Source organism: Dendrobates tinctorius, unplaced genomic scaffold (assembly GCF_039654945.1).
Source record: "Dendrobates tinctorius isolate UK_male_01 unplaced genomic scaffold, ASM3965494v1 ptg000164l, whole genome shotgun sequence".
Classification (NCBI taxonomy): Eukaryota; Metazoa; Chordata; class Amphibia; order Anura; family Dendrobatidae; genus Dendrobates; species Dendrobates tinctorius.
In genome coordinates, this window is record NW_027361831.1 from 7,843,307 (window position 1) to 7,865,325 (window position 22,019).

Consider the following 22,019-nt stretch of genomic DNA (forward strand, 5'->3'; position numbering starts at 1 on the left):
GGCGGAAGACGGCGGATCCGCCGTCATCCGCCATGCGGTAGAATGATCCCCTATGGGCGGCGGATCCGCCGGGATCCGCGATTTTGCGGAATCCGCCGGCAGGATCCGCAAAATCGCACTGCGCATGCCCAGAAAAAAAGATACTTTTCCAGACAGTCCCAAAACTATATAAGATGGGCTAATTGGGCCCAGACATGCAGTAGCAGCCAGACAGCAAGCCAGCCAAACCACCACCAAGCCTGCAAGACAGCCACCAAGCCTGCAAGACAGCCACCCAGCCTGCAAGACCACCCACCCAGCCTGCCAGACCACCCACCCAGCCTGCCAGACCACCCAGCCTGCCAGACACCCACCAAGCCTGCAGCCACAGCTATCAAGAGGCCTGCCAGTACCAGCTTTACCAAGTGTGAGTATACCTATGACATTTCTGTGTATGGCCTGCAAGTGTGTAGCGTGTGTGTGTGTGTGTGTGTGTGTGTGTGTGTGTGTGTGTGTGTGTGTGTGTGTGTGTGTAGTGTTGCATGTCTGTTTTTTTTTTTTATATTTTTTTTTTCTGTTGCTTGTGTACTGCATTTTATTTTCATACAACTGTAATTATATTGTATTTTTTATGCTGTGATTGCTGCGATTGAGTGGTGTATGGTATGTGGTGTAATTGGGCCCAGACAATCCGGCACCAGCAACACTGAATACTCCAAGCAAGATATCCGACTCCAGCCTGCCTGACAGAAGATTCAACTAGAGCTATAAAACCTGTCTGCACAGCTGTAAGTCTACCACCTGCAAGACCCCTGGAGCGTGTGTGTTTGTGTGTGTTGCATTTTTTTTTTTTTTTTTTCCATCTTTTTTTTTTTCTGTTGCATGTGTACTGCATGTTATTTTCATACAACTTTAATATTGTATTTCTTGCTGTGATTGTGTGGTGTAAGGCTGGTTTCATATTTGCACTTTATAGCGCAGTGATAACCTGCACACGTCCGCCACTAATCCCCGTCCCATCTGGTCATCACCGCCTACTAGCACACATGGACGCTTGCGATCTGCACACCCTATCTTTAGTATGGGGTGCGCAGATCGCAAGCGTTCATGTGCGCTAGTAGGTGGGGATTAGTGGCGGACGTGTGCAGGAAATAGCTGCGCTATAAAGTGCAAATGTGAAACCGGCCTAAATGGTATTGTATGTGGTGTTATTGGGCCCAGACATCTACATCAAACACCAAACACCAGCCTAACTGTATCAGTCAGGCTGGTGTTTGATGTAGATGTCTGGGCCCAATAACACCACATTCAATACCATTTAGGCCGATTTCACATTTGCACTTTATAGCGCAGCGATGGCCTGCACACGTCCGCCACAAATCCCCGCCTACTACCGCACATGAATGCTTGCGATCTGCGCACCCTATCTTTATCATAGGGTGCGCAGATGGTACGCTGGCAGGATTTTACCGTGTGCTGCGCACTTTTGAAGGTGTGCCCTTGTGCGCCAAACGCAGCATGTTGCATTTTGGCGCGCACGGCACACCTTCAAAAGTGCGCAGCACACTGTAAAATCCTGCCAGCGCACCATCTGCGCACCCTATGATAAAGACGGTGCGCAGATCGCAAGCGTTCATGTGCGGTAGTAGGCGGGGACTAGTGGCGGGCGTGTGCAGGCCATCGCTGCGCTATAGAGTGCAAATGTGAAACCGGCCTAAATGGTATTGTATGTGGTTTGGGCCCAGACATCTGGCAACAGCCACACTGAAGACACCGAACCAGACATCAAACACCAGCCTGACTGATAGAATTTCAAACTCCGCTGCAAATCTTCCACCTGCAAGACACCTGGAGTGTGTAGCCTGGCTGTGTGTTATGCGTGTTTGCGTTTTTTTATTTTTCATGTATTGTGGTATTTAAAATAAAGAGCAGAGTAGCTCCTATTTTTTGGGAAAAAAAATAATAAAAAAAAAATTAAATAAATTGTTTTGAAAAAATCTCCTTTGTATCATTTTAAAAAAGGTAAAATTAAGTTACCATAAAGGTAATTGAAGTGTTCTGGTATACAAGTGTGGTTAAAAGTGAGATTGCAACATACCATGAAAAAAATGGGTATACACAACTGAGTTTCAGGGAATTCAAAACCATGCAAACACAGTGGGTATACACAGAAATTAAACACCTTCAATCACTGGTTACATACTCTGTTGAGAGTTTCAGGGAATGCAAACACTGGTATACACAGCAATTACACACTACACGCCTTCAATCACTGGTTACACTCGGTGAGACCTTTAATCACTGGTTACACTCTCGGTGAGAGTTTCAGGGAATGCAAACTGGTATACACAGCAATTACACACCTTCAATTACTGGTTACACTCAGTTACAAAACACAAAGAAAGTGGGTTTACACAAAATATTACACACCTTCAATCACTGGTTACACTCTGAGATAAGGGAATGTAGACATGCAAACACTTAAAATTGCGTATAATTAGTTTCAGGGAATTACACATACAAAATTTTTTGTTTTTGTTTTTGTTTTTTTAAACTTTCAGATCATTTTCTTTCAGTTCACACAATGAAGCGCCACCATACCGGCAGACACGGCCAGCCCAACCGCAGCAGAGATTCAGACCGCAGCAGGGATCAACAACGCAGCAGACATGACCGGTCAGACCGCAGCAGAAACAACCCTGACCGCAGCAGAGAGGAACAGCCACACCGCGGCGTACAGGCAACCATTAGTTTCCCTGTAAGTATAAAGACCTGAAAGCTTATTATGATCCTTTGTATAGTAGCTTAACAAGTGTCTTTATACTTGCAGATCACTTCAAGCACTACCAGCAGGGTCGCAGCAGAGAGAGCAGCAGCAGAGAGAGCCAGCCAGGCTGCAGCAAAGAGGGCCAGCCAGACCGCAACAGAGACTGCCAGCCAGGCCGAAGCAGAGACTGCCAGCCAAACATTTTCCCTGTAAGTATAAAAGCCTGAAAGCTTATTATGATACTTTGTATAGTAGCTTAACAAGTGTGTTTATTCTTGCAGATCAGTTCAGGAAGCAACGCAGCTGCCCCAAGCCGTAGTGTCTTCTCCTGAAAGCTCCCCCTCACATCATCAGCGAGCTGAGGTAAAAAAAATTTTGTTTTTTTTTATTTAAAATAATTTTTTGGGTGGTTAAAAACACTATCCTATTATGTTTTAACAGGAAGCTGATTCAGAGGAGCTTCCAGGAGGAGACGTGCAGGGTGGAGAGACACACGGAGGGGGTGCGCAGGTTGTAAGTTTAGCACATACACAGATACATAATGCTACACCCAACACAAACATTCATCACAGTGCACACACCATAACTATGCATCCATCCAAACATTTTTTTTTTTTTTTCCCCCCCACAGTCTTCAGAATCCGGTGCCCGCACTAGAGTGACTCCCAGGATATCCCAGGGTCATGAAGGTGATGCCTCTGGTGGTCGGCAAACGGTAAGTAACCCTATTTTGATAATTGTTTAAATGAACATCATGTGTTTGAATATAATGTAATTTTTTGCTTTTTGTTTTGTTTTTTATCTTCACAGGTTTCACAGCGTGCTCCCCGCAGACATCAGGAGGAGGGTGTCATTATTGATACTGATGACCTCATCCATGAGTTGGAAATCCGGGAGCCGCTGTGGAACATGGCAAACCGTCTTCATGCCGACCAACCAACCACCCGACGGCTCTGGGATGAAGTCTGTTCTTCAGTTATTGACGACTGGGAGGAACTCAATGCGAGGGCCAGGGATTTTGTGCGTAAGTATTACAACTTCAGTAACTTATATTTCCAGCATGTGAAGTGTTGAATACTAAACCTTTTTTTTTGCTTCACAGGTGACAGGGTTATCACACGGTGGCGGTCGCTCCGGAATCGCTTCAAGAGGGACTACAACAAAAAAATTCAGACCCCGAGTGGCTCGTCGGGAGGACGCCAGGGACCCCAGTACAAAAACTACAAAGCCCTGGTGTTCCTGCGATCTACAATGGCGTGCAGAAGGTAAATATTCCCCAAACAATTCCTGTAGTAGAAATGTTTAACCAATTTTTTTTTGAGCACACTTAAATTAAATATCAATATTTTTAATATACATTTTTTTTTCTCCTTTTTTAGCACCATCTGCAGCACTCGGGAGTCTGCATCAGAGTTGCGTCCCTCTGGAGTGATCCCTAGTGAGACCGCCCCCGGTGACCACATCGAGGTATCCGACCCCTCTGTACCTACCCTCTTGTCTCATCCCTCTATCCCCTCCACCAGCACTGGAGCAGCAGGGCAGACTTCATCACATGAAGCTGCTGGTGACGACTTGTTCCCTGTTCCCCACCCCTCAGACACTGCCACAACATCTCGACCAACTTTTGGTTCTGGCCGGCAGCGTCTGAGGAGTCAGGAAAGGTTGACCTTGTCTGACTGTTTGAATCTAAACTCAACTGTTCAACACGGTTTCCACATTTATGGACAACGGTTATCTTCTGGGTTGACCATGATCAATCAAAGTATCATGGAACTCAGAAGATACATGGAACAGATGAATTTAGAGTCAAACCAGACACCGAGACATACCTTTTTTCAATCTGTTGTCCGGCAAATGGAAGGTTTAAGTACTCACCAGCAGATGCGTGTGATGCAAGCCTGTCACAATGCTCTAGTGGAAGTGCTTGCTGAAGCATCTCATCCTCCCCCTGTCCATCCTCCCCCTGTCTATCCTTCCCCCGTCCATCCTTCCACCACCATCCATCACACAGCCGTCCCGCCTCCCACCACTCCCTCTCCTTTCTCTAGTTCCCCATTCCATTCTTCCCAGTACCTACCTTCCCCATTGCATTATACCCCAATGCCCTCACCATACCCACCCCCACATACACCTTCAATGTACCCACAAACCTCGTCTGTCCATCCAATCCCGTCCCAACCACATGTGTTAAACCCCCCTTCCACTTCTGGTCCTCACCAACTCCCTCCCCAGTCCCCTACCCCCCCCTCGATGTGGTCAACCCTGTTAACCCCTCCAATACTATCTCCACCCAACATTATCATAGTTTGTAATTTTGTTGTAATATACCAAAAAAAAAAATTAAAAAAAGGTAATATACCAAAAAAAATTAAAAAAAGGTAATATACCAAAAAAAAATTAAAAAAAGGTAATATATACCAAAAAAAGTTACAAAAAAAGTTAAGAAAAAAAAACAGTTAATACAAATTGTCAGAAATAAACAGGTTTTTTTTTCAAAAAACTTTATTGTGATGTTTATATTTTGCTTCTTTCTTTATTCAAATTACACCAGTGGTGTAAAAGGTAAACACAACACTTGGTAACACAACACTGGGTAATATTTCACAGTACACCGGTGGTGTACAAGGTACAAAAAAACACTTGGTAGCACAACATATGATAACCAACACTTGTGAACATTTCAAAGTGTAAAACGCTTGGTACACAACACTTGGTAACATAGGTACATAACACTTTGTAACTTTACGCTTGGTACCCAACAATTGGTAACACTGCAAAGTGTAAAACTAACCAAATCACATGGTAAAACACAATGCTTGTGCAAAGCAAACACTTGGTAAAATTTCAGATAAAAAAAAAAAAAATTACTCACAATTGGTATGAAGAAAATTATATCATGTCATCTTGCCAGTCCACTTGTCCCTCTGGTGTAACAAAATAATCTGCAAAGGTATCCCTAATTCTTGCCACTGAACCAGTACTCCGAAAAGTTTGCTCCTCATAATCAAACAAGATGGTTTCATACACATTTTCATCGATGGAAACTGGTTCCTTTGAAAGGACAAAATTGTGCAGGATTACACAGGCCTTTACCACCTCATCCACAGTCTCTGTTTTCATTTTCATGGCCGTTAACAGGACTCTCCATTTGGCAGTTAAAATTCCAAACGCGCACTCCACCACTCTGCGCGCTCTAGTTAACCGATAGTTATAGATTCTTTTCCGGTGTGTTAGTCCACGACTACCATATGGTTTCAGTAGGTGTTTAGAAAGTTGAAAAGCATCGTCGCCAACGCACACAAAAGGCATTGGTGGGCCTGTTGTTCCAGGGAGTGGTCTTGGAGGTGGGAAGTTAAAATTGTCTCCATACAAGCGACGGCCCATGGTGGACATCTTGAATACCTGAGAGTCATTAGAACGACCGTATGCACCAATGTCCACGGCAATGAATTTGCAGTTTGCATCCGAAATGGCCATAAGCACAATAGAAAAGTATTTTTTATAGTTGTAAAACTGTGAACCAGATCCCATAGGTTTCACAATCCTGATATGCTTGCCATCCACGGCACCAATGCAGTTTGGAAACTGGCAGATATCTTGAAACTTCTCTGCAATCTCCAGCCACCTCTCCTGGGTTGGCTCTGGGATGTATTCCTCCTGTAGAGAATCCCATAATGCCCGGCAGGTCTGTTGTACAATTCCAGCAATAGTGGAAATCCCAATCCGGAACTGGAAATGGAGGGAGGTGAAGGATTCTCCAGTTGCCAGGAATCTTAAAAAAAGGGAAAAAAAGTAAAATTAATACAAACTACAAGCCATAACATAACAATAAAAGCCTGCAGAATCTGAAACATTTTAAAAGGTAGATAACTTACCGAAGGGTCACCATCAAATGCTCCTCTGGTGATATAGAAAACCGCATGTAGGTGTCCCTTCTCCGGATTTGTTCTCCAACACGATCCACCAATATCTCAAAGAATTCCATCCGCATGCGCACGTAGTTGAAGAACTTGTCCGGATTCTCCCTCAATTCCAGGTACAGTGTGGAAAAAACGCCACGGGTGAACCTCTGCGCATTAATGGGATGAATCCACTGGCGCGTCTCCTCATACGCAGGATTCGCAGTCTTCTTTTCTCCCTCTCGATAGCAATAATTGCCAACCGATTCAAGTGAAGATCCAATTCCACACAGAAGCTGTCAATACTCGCAATAACTCCTTCCAGACTCGCACTAACTCCTTCCATCGCTGCCACTAGCTCTAAAACCTTTCAAAGAAATTGTATCACAACACCCTAGATATATTTCTCCCTAGTTTCCAGCATCCAATCACATTTGAGAGCATTTTCCAAGAGCCAATCATATTTGGGAGCATCCCATTTTGGAGGTGTGGAAAAACGGATCCGCAAGAAAACGGATCCAACGGATGACAAAACGGACGCAAACTGATGGAACGGATCCGTTTTGTTGAGGATCCGCCGTCAAATCGGTATGGCGGATCCTCAACAAAACGGATCCGTTCCATCAGTTTGCATCCGTTTTGTTCCCATTTTTTGCGGATCCGCCAATTTCAAATTTTGGCGGATTTTGACTGATGGCAAAAAACTGAATTATGAAAGAGGCCTAAGCTGGCGCCATAGAAATATAATTATTATCACAGCCAGCACAGCAGAGTCCTGCATACACTGAGGCCCCTGATCATGTGACCCCTGACTCCTCCCCTCCTGTGACCTCATCCCAGGTCCTGTGCGCACAGAGCAGCCATATATGTGGAGTGCGGCTCTGCAGGTGGAGGTAGGTGCTGGAGATTCCCCATTACTGGGCGCAGGGGGCAGTAACCCCTCCATTACTGGGCACAGGGGGCAGTAACCCCTCCATTACTGGGCACAGGGGGCAGTAACCCCTCCATTACTGGGCGCAGGGGGCAGTAACCCCTCCATTACTGGGCGCAGGGGGCAGTAACCCCTTCATTACTGGGCACAGGGAGCAGTAACCCCTCCATTACTGGGCACAGGGGGCAGTAACCCCTCCATTACTGAGCACAGGGGGAAGTAACCCCTCCATTACTGGGCACAGGGGGCAGTAACCCCTCCATTACTGGGCGCAGGGGGCAGTAACCCCTTCATTACTGGGCACAGGGAGCAGTAACCCCTCCATTACTGGGCACAGGGGGCAGTAACCCCTCCATTACTGGGCACGGGGGGCAGTAACCCCTCCATTACTGGGCACAGGGGGCAATAACCCCTCCATTACTGGGCACAAGGGGCAGTAACCCCTCCATTACTGGGCACAGGAGGCAGTAACCCCTCCATTACTGGGCACAAGGGGCAGTAACCCCTCCATTACTGGGCACAGGAGGCAGTAACCCCTCCATTACTGGGCGTGGGGGGCAGTAACCCCTCCATTACTGGGCACGGGGGGCAGTAACCCCTCCATTACTGGGCACGGGGGGCAGTAACCCCTCCATTACTGGGCACAGGGGGCAGTAACCCCTCCATTACTGGGCACAGGGGGCAATAACCCCTCCATTACTGGGCACAAGGGGCAGTAACCCCTCCATTACTGGGCACAAGGGGCAGTAACCCCTCCATTACTGGGCACAGGAGGCAGTAACCCCTCCATTACTGGGCACAGGGGGCAGTAACCCCTTCAGTGCATTAGATAGGGTCACTCCCCTCCTGCTCTGTTATTGTACAGTCTCCATTATGTTGTCACTATCAAGATACATTAACCCCCTCACTGCTGGTGACCTTTCTAATTTTGTTCGTATGTAACTTTTTGATGGAGGTTTCTTCTTTCTCTGGAACCAGAGCTTCTGTGATCTCCCATAGGCGATGAATAGAGAGGAGCGCACACATCCGTCTCCTGGGGAAGCCTCTGTGGTAATATGTTACTGTCATGGCTTCTTCAGGTGACATTTATAATGAAGGACTCCTGTAAGTCCCCCTCGTGGCCGCTCCCGGGACCCTTTCAGTGTCATTGCTTTTTGTATCTCCGCCGGTCTCCTCCATATTTCTGGAGACCATGTGACCTGAGCGGCTCCTATAGTGATAATCTCCGTGTAGACGACTGATTCTGGGGGACGGACGTAAAGCACATGGTGTTCAGGCCGCGCTCCATCTTTATGACCTGTATCCCGCTTTCAGCGTCTCTATTATCCTCAACTTCCAGTATCGGTGATATGATATTAAATGTTCCAGTCCATACGAAGAGAGAATACAAAACCTACACGTTATAATTCCTTGTGTGTTTACCCCTATTTTGTCCAGTAATTGTATTATTACTTCGGATTCTTTATGATGTTACATCAGCTCATCTTCTTCCCATTCAGGTCCCTATAATATCGGATCCTCTCAGTGGAGATCTTCTATATTAGAGAATTTTCCTGATTGACCCATCAAGGATGGATAGAGAAAAGGACAACATGGCGGAGAAGATATTACACCTCACCCTAGAGATCCTCTTCCGGCTTACTGGAGAGGTGAGAGATTCTGATGACGTCACATTACATCATTCTTATCTATGGGAATAACAGATGGACAGAACTGGAGAGGTGAGGACTCTGGAAATGTCTGTAGTGACATTTATTAATGTGTCTCTCCATAACCAGGATTACACTGTAGTGAAGACCTCTAGTGAGCGCTGTCAGGACCCTGTGTCTGAGGGATGGGGAAGACCCCTGAGCCCAATCACAGGGCCTCCACCTCACCCCCTGATACATGAGGACATCAATGACCAGAAGATCCTAGAACTTGCCTACAAGATGATTGAGCTGCTGACTGGAGAGGTGACACTGCTGGGAATGCTGGGACATTGTACAGTAATGCTATGAAGGGATCGGGGGGATGACGGTATCATTGTATGTGTCAGGTTCCTATCAGGTGTCAGGATGTCACCGTCTATTTCTCCATGGAGGAGTGGGAGTATTTAGAAGGACACAAAGATCTGTATGAGGACGTCATGATGGAGGTTCCCCAGCCCCTCACATCACCAGGTAATATGACTAAATACACACAACCTATAATTATCTGTATGTAAAGAATGAATTCAGTCCCTGTATGTGTTTCCTCCAGTTCTATCCAGTAAGAGGGCAACACCAGAAAGATGTCCCCGTCCTCTTCTTCCACAGGACTGTAAACAAGAAGATCCCAATGTTCCTCAGGATCATCAGGTAGATGGAGAGAAGGTGTCATGACATCTCCCTTATGATGTGTAGACGGCTGTGATGGTCTTGTGTTTGGTCTTGTGTTATCCACCAGTATTAGGATGAGTGCACATGTTGCGGATTGTCCTGCGTTTTACCTGCGGTTTTCCCCTGCGTTTTGCCACCTGGTTATGTAGTAGGTGTCAAACCACTGCGGATTCTGCACAAAGAATTGACATGCTGCGGATTTAAGATCGCAGCTAATCTGCGCTGAAAAATCCACAGCATGTGCACTGCGTTTTTCAATTTCCATTGAATATAAAGGTACTGTACAATGCAGCAGAAACTGCAGCGGATCCGCAGGGCCAAATCCACTGCAGATCCGCAGCAGAATCCGCAACGTGTGCACATACCCTTATACACTGAGTGGCGGTTCTTTCATAATTAGAGTTTCCGTATATAGTAATTAGACCAATGACACAGAAGTGCAGAATAGAATGAAGTGATTATTTTTCAGTATGAATTCACATTAGAATGTAAGACAAGAGTGATCTGAGCATCTTTGAATGATGCACAGTTATCGGAGCTAGGATCAGCAGCAGTATATCAGAAACTGCCAACTTTGTGAGATTTATACGTATAACGTGTCAAGAGTATACAGAGACCGCTGCGATTGAGAATAATCTTCTATTGAAAGGGGATCATGTGGATGTTAACCACTCATCAAAAAGAAATCCAGAACTTTCTTAGGAACACGTGGTGCACAACTAATGCAAATTGCAGCTGAATCCATAATAGAATAGGAAATTCGAATGAACTGATCATTTCATTCTGGTAAAGATGGAGTAATAGTGTGGGGAATGATGACGGTGGAGACCCATGTGTCTTAAACAGTGCCTTCCCACCAATCCAGTAATGAAAAGACAGCCAGGCCTAAATGGGTTGAAAGAGGTCGATCACAGCTTATTAATTACATAAGCAGAGAAAGGCAATTACAATACCTTTCGTAACGGGCGGCTCATAGCGGAGATCCTGTCCGCGATCGACAGGCGATTTGGCCAACGAGTGGTTACGAACCTTTGCCCTCCTCCACTTCTTCCGCTATGGAGGATCCTGTGTATGACCTACACGGGACTGCGAACCCCACCTATCAACATTAGGGTCTGTTCGACTCCGTCCTGCAAGCCAGACAAAAATATATCGAGGCCGATGTCCGTAAGGTGAACTCCGTCCAGTCTTAATAATGCTGTGTTATCCTCTTCCAGCTGGTGGTGACAAACCACAATACCGCATTTTCCCCTCACGAATTTTGTCATCCGCGCATTGAATTTTTTCCTTGCGCCCTCTATGGCTTTTTCATATCTTGCGCCCTGTCAGACGGCTCGTGGTATCATCTCTGACCACACCAATACCATATTCGCGAATAAACAGGTAAAACGTTCCATGTCTGTTGTCATCTATTTATAAAGATCAGCGATTTTGCGCTTGCAGAGGTCGTTGCCACCAGCGTGTAACACTATTATCACTGGGGGTTTAGCCTTCCTGGAGATGTCAACTATCTCTTGGAACACCTGCTGCCATTGGAGGCCCCTGATCTCCAGTTGACTTCTAGATCCGGGAAGCCTAGACATTTTCCTCCAGGCTGCAGCTCGGCTCTTTCTGCCGCCCAATAGATGTATGAATGTCCTAAAACCCAAACTTCTACTCCTGTAAGAGATAAAATGTGTTTCTTTAGCAAATCAGGTCTTATGTATCTGGCAAAGCATGCCGACTCCATCGACCCATTCTCTGCACCTCGACCTCCGATACTCCTGCCCTAGCTGCTTCAGTGGCTGCCCCGATTCAGAAAGTATGTGTCTAGTATTCCTTAGAAAAATCTGGCATTAATCCTAAGCATAATGCGAAAAATGCCTGAAATTGATACTTGGTAAGAGGGGACCTGCCTGTATGAGAGAGAAAGAATCTGCTTTCGTGTCTTATTACCGCATATTTTTTGACTATTTTTAGTGGGCATACTGGGCCATCTGCTGAGTTAACCAGCACCCACGTGCCCCTCCCGGTGGGATCGCACTTGGATTTTTGCACTTGAATGCGCAGCGCGTCGCTGCATATGACTATGTTCTCTTCAATTTAACCGCCTTCCGACGCAATTTTTGACCGCGGTAACAATTTGCTAATGCGCTGTGCACCGAAAAAAGCCTTAGCGAAAGCTGCATTTATGAGGATCGCCTCGTATTGCGATTTGTATACTGATGGGGATATTGAAATAATGTCATGCAATAGTCTCAATGAAATAGGGTGACAACATTCTTGACTCGGTTGAAGCCTTTTCCAGCCTTTAATGGCTTGCTTGATGATAAAGAGATTTGTTATATCAGCCCACCCCATTAGTTGAAAGAAAAAGGCTAATCCCGATAATTTCCGTTGCGCCAACGTACCCGACACCGCCCTTTCCCTCAGCTGAATCAAAAATTCCGTCGTCACTACGCCTCTTGCTCAGTCTACTTGCCTACCCTGAATTAATGAGCACCACTCCTCCCAATCCTTACCATAAACCTGCCAGGTAGCCGGTGAAATGGAGGAGTGGATTAAGGGCATCAGTGATTGGCCACCATGTCCCATAGGGATGGCGGACACTGAATACCCAAAGATTGCGCATTGGGAAGCTGGATTCTGAAGGCCTGCCAATTGGAAGATAACGGTGAGTTAATGAGATTATCATCTGTCTCTGCCACAAATGTGGCTCGACACCATATAATGTAAAAGAGCGAGTATGGGTAAGGATGTAGCTGACCATATGGTTCAATCTCTTAGCGGTTCTCAGTTTTTTGTTTGAAACCGAATGTTCGCGTTTCTCAACTGAGTAGCCCATAACTCAAATGATACAACTATTGAGAAAATTTCCCACAGGGCTGGATCGCGCCCCCAGTTTGATGTCGTCCATAGCTCTGGCCAGTTGCTTTTGCACCATTGGTTTTTGTAGATTGCTGCTAAACCCTCTTTTTTACTCCACCCTACTTCAAGCCCTAGGTCCTTGTTTGACGTTTCTTTAGCCATGACACATGTATGGCGATTGTATGAGTGCAGGAACGTTTTCCAGACTAACAAGTCTGCTTTTAACGAGCGAGTAAGCCTAATTCTATGGCCGGGCTTGGAAATGCCTTTGGTTGCCAACGATAATTGGCGAGAGAAGGCTCTGCCGACTGGCATTATGTGGCTGGTGAATGTCAGAAGACCCAGTAAGGCCGGCATCTGCTGAAGGGTGACTTTTTTAACTTCACTGAAACCTTCCAACATCTGCAGTGTTTTCTGTATTTTCTCAGCAGGTAAGCGAAAAACCATCGAATTGGTGTCTATTTCGATGCCCAAGAAAGGCAATACATTACATGGTCCGATTGTTTTTTCGGGTGATAGCGGTACGACGTGATATAAATTTAAAGTTTTCTAGCAGGAAGGAGCAGAGTTTAGAAATTTTGGGACCGATGAACAAAAAAAGTTGAGATATGAAACAGGCAGCAATTCTCTGATTCACTAACAGACTACCCAGTCTAGGAACGTACTGAATAACTCAAAATAGTGACACAAAATGCAACATCCCATTGGCAGGCACATATCAAAATAATAGTGCTGGTCCACCTTGCATCCTGATAGGTGGAAACATTCGGGGTGCATGGGTAAAAGGTGGAATACCGATTCTATGTCTGATTTAGCTAGCAGGGCGCCGGGCCCGGCTGCGCGGACTAATTCTTTGGCCTTGTCAAAAGACGCCTATGTGATGGACGCTTCCTCTGGGGGGATAGCGTCGTTAACTGATTCGCCCTTTGGGTGAGACAGATGATGGATAAGACGATATTTACTGGGTTCCTTTTTTGGAATAATGCCTAATGGCGATATTTTGATATTTTTGAAGGGCAGCGACTGAAAGGGGCCCGCCATTCTACCTAACTCAACCTCCTTTTCTATTTTTTTGGTTTAGAATCTCAGGGAATTCTCAAGATGATTTTAGGTTATCGGCCAGTTTTGGTGTTCTACTATACTAGAAGGGGATAAAAAAGCCATCTGTAAAGCCGGAGTGTAGTTGCTCGAGTCGCTTCCTTATTAGGGTAGAGGTCTAGCCAGGGGCCCATTGCCGTTACGTTCACTGGGGTTCGGCCTTGGAGCTTTGTTTGACTGACGAGTACACCTTGAAGCTGGGTGTGTGTCCCCCCCCCCCCGGAAGCTGAGCAGTCATGCCTATATCTGCAAAATGCTTGGAAACCACTTTCCCTAGTTAAATAGCCAGCAGAACCCGAGTTTCTGTACGACCAGTGAGTGTTGACCTGCGGATTACTTAGTGGTCACAGATGAAAAGGGGGGCTGCTTCTGTGACAGCATCAGTCGCATCCACACATCTGTTGCTTTCACTCCCACCCTAGATCGGGCTGTAAGGCCAGCTGCCTGCAGAACTCCTAATCATACCACCTCCAAGCGGAACCGCCATGCGATTTATACGAATTATATATCAGATCCTGATATATAAATCATTTGGAGCAGCGTTCCAGATGCTTCTGGCCCATAATGCAGCCCAATACTGCAAAACCTGTAGCCAATAATTCATTGTTATTGCTATTCTTGATCTATTTCTATCATATACCTGTTCGCTTGTTCTCCTTTCTTTATCAACTTGGTCGATATGACAATAATGACCATATGTCGACATAATCGTTATTCCATATTTTTTGTCTAATCTCTTGGTCTATGTGTGTGCCTAGCTGATCCCGCAGAAAAACGCATCTTTGTGTAAACTTACTGACTGAAGTGTTGTATTGTTTTCAGCTGTACCGCACGGTTGTGTTAAGTGTTGAATTAGCTCCTTAATCGCTGAGGCTAGCTCATTCTCCCTTGTGTTAGCCCCGTTCCACATTAATTCATCATTGGCTTTGTGTGATGCAGGAGGAGTAACAACCGATGCTGGAGGAGCCCTGGCTCCCTCTGACGCAGGAGGGGTGATATCCCAGGATGGAGAAACTCTGGCTCCTGCTATGGCAATGGACTGGTTTATGCATTGGCTGGAAGCGTCTTCCCGGCTGATAGCCAAAGTTGGAGCGTGTGACTGAATGTCGTGCTCTAGAGCCTGAGTGAAACCAAGTGATGGCGGAACTCCAGCTCTGTCTTGGGCAATGAACTGGTGGTTGCATTGGCTGGAAGCCCTGGGGGATGGGTCTCCCCGGCTGATAACCTCTGAAGGAGCAAGAGACTTTTGGCGTTTGTCATGTGCCCGATTTTGCTCATCGGGATTCTGCGACGCGTCGGACCTCTCTGATGTGGAAAGCCAACTAGATGCCCGAGATCTGCGGTGGCTCGTATGTGAGCTGTGTCTGTGGTGGTATAGGGAGGGACGACTTTTAGAGGGGTTGTGGGAATGGTGGCGGGAACCGTCAGAGGATCGGGAGAACGTGTGGCGTCTACGCCTGCGTCTGTTGTGGCTATGGGATGTGTTGGGGGCACTGGCCGCCGGGGGTGGGTTAATGGGCATAACTGGTAACGTTGTGCTGTTTAGCATGAGGGGTATTATAACGCTACCATATTCAAAATTATTGGTGGAATGTGATGGGGCGATGGTTAATATAAATTCTTTATTAGGTATTTGGGTAGTTATAGGGGGTGATGCTGGTGTATGAAGTGTTTGGTACGATTACAGTAGTGGTATAACTGTGTTCATTGTTCAGCCATGGAGCGCTCTGATTGGTCTGATTGGACCGATCAGCGCACTCCGCAGCTGCGTTTAGGGATCTGTGACCATCCTCCAAATACACTCCTACAGGCATTGTGGCAGCGCCTGTAGGAGATACTATGGAGACAGGGCCTGGTCTGACACCGCGTTGCCTCTGTGGGAACAGGAAATGAGGTGGCGGATTGGGTGGAGCCTGGCCGTGACGCACCAGAAGCCAGGCAGGGACAGCAGACACCCATGCCCGGTGCGTCCCGGCCCGCTGCCAAGGGCCACGGTGAGAAGTGGCTAGTGGGGCCAGATCGCCCACCTGGAGCCGCTCTGCATGGCGGGGGTGCCACATGGACCGCCTGCCCCCCCGCACCGGAGGCACAACTTCGAGAGCAGGCGCTGAGGACATGTGGCCAGGGACCGGAGCCAGGAACCCGGCCGGCATGAAAAGGACCAGGTGGGCCATTTGAGGATGTGCGAGGGGCTGGAGGTGCCAGCACAGAGCAGGCCACGGGTGTCGGGATTGCTGGGCCCTGGGTGAGCGCACAGGGGGGTGGAAGGCATGGACGCAGGCACTATCGGGGGGTGAGGAGAGGGCACAGGAAGTTGAGTGCTGAGGCTACTAATAATAGTTTGAATCCAGTGCTCACCTTCCTGTGCCGCTCTCAGCTGCAGGGCCTCCATTAAATTGTCCGACATGGAGGTCCTCAGGGGTCACACACACAAAAGCTTCCAGGTGTCCGCTGCAGGAAAAAGGAAGTTACTAACCCGGGCACATGAATTTAACCCCTGTAGGCATGGCCGTAGAAACCTTCCCCTTTAAGAACCATTGAACGACAGGGCATCCCAATTAGTGCATCACCAAGGGGAGTTGTGTGTGTGTGTGTGTGGGGGGGAATTGGGCTCTGACAGTATTTTATTATCCTTAGTCATATGGGCTTCCCAGTCAGAGGCACGTTCCTTATGCAGTACTGTGCCTGCCATTCTGCGCACATTCTGTGTCCTCTGAAACTCATGTATGGGTTTTTGGAAACTAGAGCTTACCTAAACATTGTGAATGACCAAGTTCCTCACTTCATGGCAGCTGTTTAACCTGTGGTAGAAGGACAATGCCTCATGCCACAAGGTTTTGTAAAAGTGTATCCTGTCTACATTGGACAATATTTCAGCATCAAGTGTAATCAACAACAACAAAGTGCTGAGATTCTGATGGCCACGAACGTTTAGTGCTCTACAAGTTGGGAGTCTCTAATGTCTCCAATAACATGGCGACTCAGTATATGTTTCATACTTGGTGACTATGTCACGATAAAGCTGATCATAGATATTAGATGTTGCCTAGATCTTCTCCAATTTTCTGGTTATGGAACCTGCTGGTTAGAATTAGGAGCCAACAGGTCGTTTTATACAGTCCAGCACCTATGTGATATCTACTGTTGTCATGTCATTTGTGGTTATCTTGTTAATTTGTAATATTTGTAATCTTTTTTATCCTTTCACACAACTCTGTGACTTTTACAATATTTGTCTCAGGATGAAGATCTTATTAATACTACAGAGACATATGTGAGGGGTGATGAATGGTGTAAAGAGGAGATTCCTACATATGACTACCCAGGTGAGTAGTAACCACTAACTGCAGAGAAGGCACAGACTTTATTCATCCAGACAATTATGACAATGACAAGTGACAATTATGTGATTAGTTTTTTGGGTGCATTTTCATACGCTTTATTTTTTAATAGCAAAAAAAAAGAAGAAAAAATATTCAGCCTACCGTACATCAGTGTCCATATAGTCCATAAGCGGTCTGATGCCAGGAGATGTCCAGTGCAGTTTAACTGGCGCTATAAATCCAAAGGAAAAAAGAGGGGGGTCTCCAGCACCAAAATTAGTGAAAAAAGTTAAAACTCACATTTATTAGGAAGGTTTTAAAATCATATTAATAAGCCACCATGACAGGCAAGGCTACCTAAATGTCGTTAGGCAAAATTTAAATGATGCTTTTGAAAATAAATAGAGAGAGTTAAGGAGGGTATCCGGGACTTTACAAAAAAATAAAAAAATGTATCTACGCACTTACATTCAGGTAATTGCTACTTACCTGCGTGTTGTGCATGACGCTATTCTTCCCAAGCACAGAGCGGTCATAGACGCTCCTGCCCGCGGATTCAGCTGCCTCTGCTGACCTCAAGTCTACAGAGCGGTGGCTTCTTTTCCGGTCCACTCTGTAGACGGGGTGAGACTTCTGAGATAATTCTGTTTCACAGCCAGATCCTCGCTGCCTAACTGGACGATCTGACTGTCGGTCAGAATAACCATGGAAGTCCCAGCCCGCTGCGTCTGCAGAGGCAGCTGAATTCCTGGCAGGAGCCTCTGTGTCCCTGCGCAACAAGCAGGTAAGTTGCAATTACTTGCCTGTTCATGCTTAGGTATTTTTTTTTATTTTTTGTAAAGTCCCGGAAACCGCCTTTAGGCTATGTGCCCACGTAGTGTTTAAATCCGGACACTGAAAACCGGACTCCTTCTCAGAAATTGCGCGGTTTTTTCCACGAGATTTTACCGCGATTATGGTCGTGACTTTGCCGCGATTTTCGCGTGCGATATTCAAGCACTTTCCAAGCGATTTGAAGCATCGCTTGGAAAGTGATTGACAGGTTGGTCACACTCGTCAAACATAGTGTTTGACAAGTGTGACCAGGTTTTTACTATTGAGGCCGCCTATGCAGCATCAATAGTAAAAGAAAGAATGTAAAAAATAATTAAAAAAAAAATAAAAAATCGGGGTATATTTACCTTCCGGCGTCCCGCGCTGCATTCCCGGGCCTCAGCGTTCCCAGTAATGCCTTGCGAGACCTGTGATGACGTTGGTCTCGCGTTGCTATAGCGATCTCACGAGCCCGCTAGAGTCACGCGAGGCTACGTCATTACAGGACCTTGCCGCAAGGTATTACTGGGAACGCTGAGGCCCGGGAATGCAGCGTGGGACGTCGGAAGGTAAATATACCCCGATTTTTTTTTATTTTTTATTCTTTTTTTACAGGGGTATGGTACCCAGGGCCTGGAGGACAGTTTCCTCTCCTCCACACCGTGGGTACCAACCGCACATGAGACGCTTTACTTCGCGCATGGTGGGCATAGCCACATGCGGGAAGTAAGCGATTCTCATGCATTCCTATGGGTGCGGAATCGCGGCAATTCTTTGCAATTCCGCACAAAAGAATGAGCATGCTGCGATTTTGTCCGCGATGCGATTCTGCCGCGGAAAAAAGCGCAGCATTAGCACAGCATGTGCGGAATGCCATAGGAATGCATGGGGGGCGTTCTGTACAAGATTTTTAAGCGTTTTCGCGCCGAAAATTGCGGCAAAAACGCTTAAAAATCGCATCGTGGGCACACAGCCTTAATCTCCAGACATTATGTTCTGGATGTACGGAAAAACGATTGCAGTGTCCGATCAGTGGTCATAGCATTGATGCATTGGTCACTGCTGAGGTCAGTGAGAAGCTGAAATAGTCCCAATTATAAGGTGAGTGTGCTATATTATTTTATTGTACGTCGGACCATAGTTTTTCCAATCATGAGATATAATAATTTTACATGGAATCTCTTTCCGTTTATTTTCCTTGAACCTGAATTAAAGATAAGTGTTTACACAATATCATATATAGTCTGAGAGCAAAGTCATGGCAGTCTACAGAGAGTCAGGGGTTAGATAGTAATGCATCAGTTTCTTCTAGGTCAGACAGTTCTAGAAGAAATTGACTTCAGATGTCAGAATCATTCCACTTAGAATTATCATTTGAACTCAAAGCAACTGTCTCTCTAAGTGTCCACCCTAATGCAAAGATAGAATTTTTCTTTCTGCGCTTTGTTTAGGTCTTTAACCCCTTCCCGTCAACCAAAGTACACTTATGGATGCCGGGAGTGCATATATTGAGCAAGCTCATCAGCTGAGCCCGCGCCATACACAGCGGATGCTAACTCTCGTACATCTCCATCAACGTAAAAATAAAAGATATGCGTTTCAGAAAAAGTTCTTATTTTTTCAACATTTATAATTTTTTTTAACCACTAAAATAAGATTTCTATAGCCATGATCACATTGATCATAAAAACCATATGAAATCCATTTTTATCTCTCATTGAGCTCTGTAAATAAAATACACCATTACCATTTTTTTGATCTTGGAAGTTTGTTTCCAGGTTTCCAGTACATTATATGGTAAAGTGAAAAGTATTATTATGGTAAACTAGATGGTGGCCCGATTCTAATGCATCGGGTATTCTAGAATATGTACAGGACTGTGCCTGTGTAATAAGCGACGCAGCAGTGATGCCTTTAACGGCTGTAATGTGCCTGTGTAATAAGCAATGCGGCCGTGTTGCCGCAACGACTTAGCGACTGTCACTGATTGGTCGCAGCAGTTAGGCCGCAACCAATCAGCGAGGCTGGATTTCCGTTACAGACAGACAGAATTAGACAATTATATAGTAGATAACCTTAATAACATTGACGGAAAAGCACAATTGTATTGCTAGTCTCCAGAAAATCGATTATACAATTTTATCCTCGGCTTTAGATACAGAAGCTAAAGCTTCAGCATTAAAAAGAAATTATCAAATTGTTTGGTCAATTCATGCTACGAATGTCACTTGCATTTATGGATTGCATGGCCAACTGTGTTCACAGACAATGATTTCTGGAAGTATTTCTGAGCCCCAAAAAAGTGATTTGCATGACTATATCATGTCTGTTTTAATGCAGTACCACCATAGGCCCAAAGATCATGAGAATCCCAATATTGACTTTTGGCCTTGTTCCCCTGTGTGAATGGATTTCTCTAGTACCCTAAATCTTTTGATGATATATTATGTAGTGTAGATGGTGGAATATTCAAAATCTTTGCAATTCTACATTGAGGAACATTTTTCTGAAATTGTTACAAAATTTGTAGATGCAGTTGATCACAGATTGTTGAACCTCTGACCAGCTTTGCTTCTGAGAGACTCTGTCCCTCCAGCATGATCTTTTTTATGTACAATCATGTGACTTAGTTAAATATTGACCCTCAAGGTTTTTTTTTTATTAGTAGCACTTTTCCTGCCTTTTGTTCACCCTGTCATTACTTTTTTGAGATGCATTGCTACCATCAATTTCTAAAGAAGTTAACTTTTTCAATAAAATGGAGAAATGTCTATCAACTTTTGATATGTTATGTGTTCTGTTGTGAAGAAAATATTACTTTAAGCCCTTTACTCCAGGCCATTGGCTGTGTTTTCATTTTTTCCCCCCTTTTTCAAAAGCCATACCTTTTTTTTATATTTCCTTCAATATAGCCATATGAGGGCTTGTTTTTTAAGGGATAAGTTGTACTTTTGAATGGCACCATTGACATAATGTACTGGAAAAAAAAAAGTGCAATTCCACAATTTTTGGGGTCGTTTACTAGCCATGTTCACTATATGGTAAAACTGACTTGGCAATCTGATTCCCCAAGTCCGTATGAGTATGCTTAACTATGCTTTTGTCGCCATTTTACAAAGTCTGTATCGTTTCCATTTTTCGGGACCTGAGGCTGGATGATGGCTTATTTTTTGCTCCCTGAGATGATGTTTTTATTGTTACCATTTTGGGGTAAATACAATGTTTTGATTGCTTCCTATTGCATTTTATATTGGAATGTTGCGGTGGCCAAAAACTAATTCTAGAGTTGTTTTTTCTCATTATGCTGTTTACTGATCAGATTAATTTAATTTCTATTTTGATTAGACATTTCTGAAAGCAGCGATACCAAATATTTGCATTTTATTTATTTTCAGTTGGACAAGAGGGGTTGATTTTGGACTTTTGAGGGTTTTTTTTAGTTATTCTCTCGCTTTTTACTTTAATATTCCCCTTAGGAGACTTGAATCTACGGTCATCTGATCACCTGTGCTACGCATAGCAGTGCTTCAGTATTGCTATGTATAGCAGAAATCATGATCTCCTATGAACGCCGGCCACCGCCTGTCATTCCGATACTCACACGAGTATTGTAATGACATCACAGGGATCTTCTGTAGACCCTTGGCTGGGCTGTCATGACAATCCATCAGCGCCCTGCGATCATGTCACTGGAGCGCCAATGGGAGCGTGGAATGACGAACACCCTGCCATCCTGTGTTAAATTCCGCAGTCAGACATTGACAACCAGATTTAACACATTAACAACTGTTAAAGGCATATGACAGCTGATTATATCAGCTATCATGTGTGAGGAAAGGTGCAGTCTTGGCTCCGATGGCCACATCAAAGTCAGTGAAAAGACAAATGACGTAAATATGTCATATGTCGGGAAAGTGTTTAAGGCTGCGTTCACACGTGGCGTTTTTTTCGCGTTTCCGCGGCTGTTTTAACCGCGCGATTTTGCCGCGAAAACGCGAAAAA

At 45.3% G+C, this 22,019-nt stretch overlaps 3 protein-coding genes across 8 annotated transcripts in view; 2 read left to right on the plus strand and 1 right to left on the minus strand.

The window, feature by feature from the left end:
- LOC141052937 (uncharacterized) overlaps positions 1-22,019 on the minus strand; it is a 310,086-nt gene that overhangs the window by 175,528 nt on the left and 112,539 nt on the right. The window lies entirely within an intron of this gene.
- Positions 1-22,019, plus strand: part of LOC141052943 (uncharacterized) — a 39,174-nt gene that overhangs the window by 14,341 nt on the left and 2,814 nt on the right. The window contains exons 1-6 of one of the 6 annotated variants that reach the window (XM_073550276.1): positions 7,430-7,538; positions 9,076-9,225; positions 9,355-9,531; positions 9,615-9,738; positions 9,818-9,915; positions 17,123-17,207. In XM_073550276.1, the coding sequence (XP_073406377.1) occupies positions 9,148-9,225; positions 9,355-9,531; positions 9,615-9,738; positions 9,818-9,915; positions 17,123-17,207 (562 nt within the window). In that variant the 5' untranslated portion in view covers positions 7,430-7,538; positions 9,076-9,147. Of the gene's footprint in view, positions 1-7,429; positions 7,539-7,579; positions 8,627-8,661; positions 8,681-8,967; positions 8,989-9,075; positions 9,226-9,354; positions 9,532-9,614; positions 9,739-9,817; positions 9,916-17,122; positions 17,208-22,019 lie in introns of those variants that run through there. The other 5 variants (XM_073550275.1, XM_073550278.1, XM_073550277.1 and 2 more) reach the window with 5 other exon arrangements.
- LOC141052975 (uncharacterized) lies at positions 3,075-5,476 on the plus strand. Its single transcript, XM_073550304.1, has 3 exons — positions 3,075-4,011; positions 4,126-5,054; positions 5,469-5,476. The coding sequence occupies exons 1-3, from the start codon at positions 3,998-4,000 to the stop codon at positions 5,474-5,476; spliced, it is 951 nt and encodes a 316-aa protein (XP_073406405.1). The 5' UTR covers positions 3,075-3,997.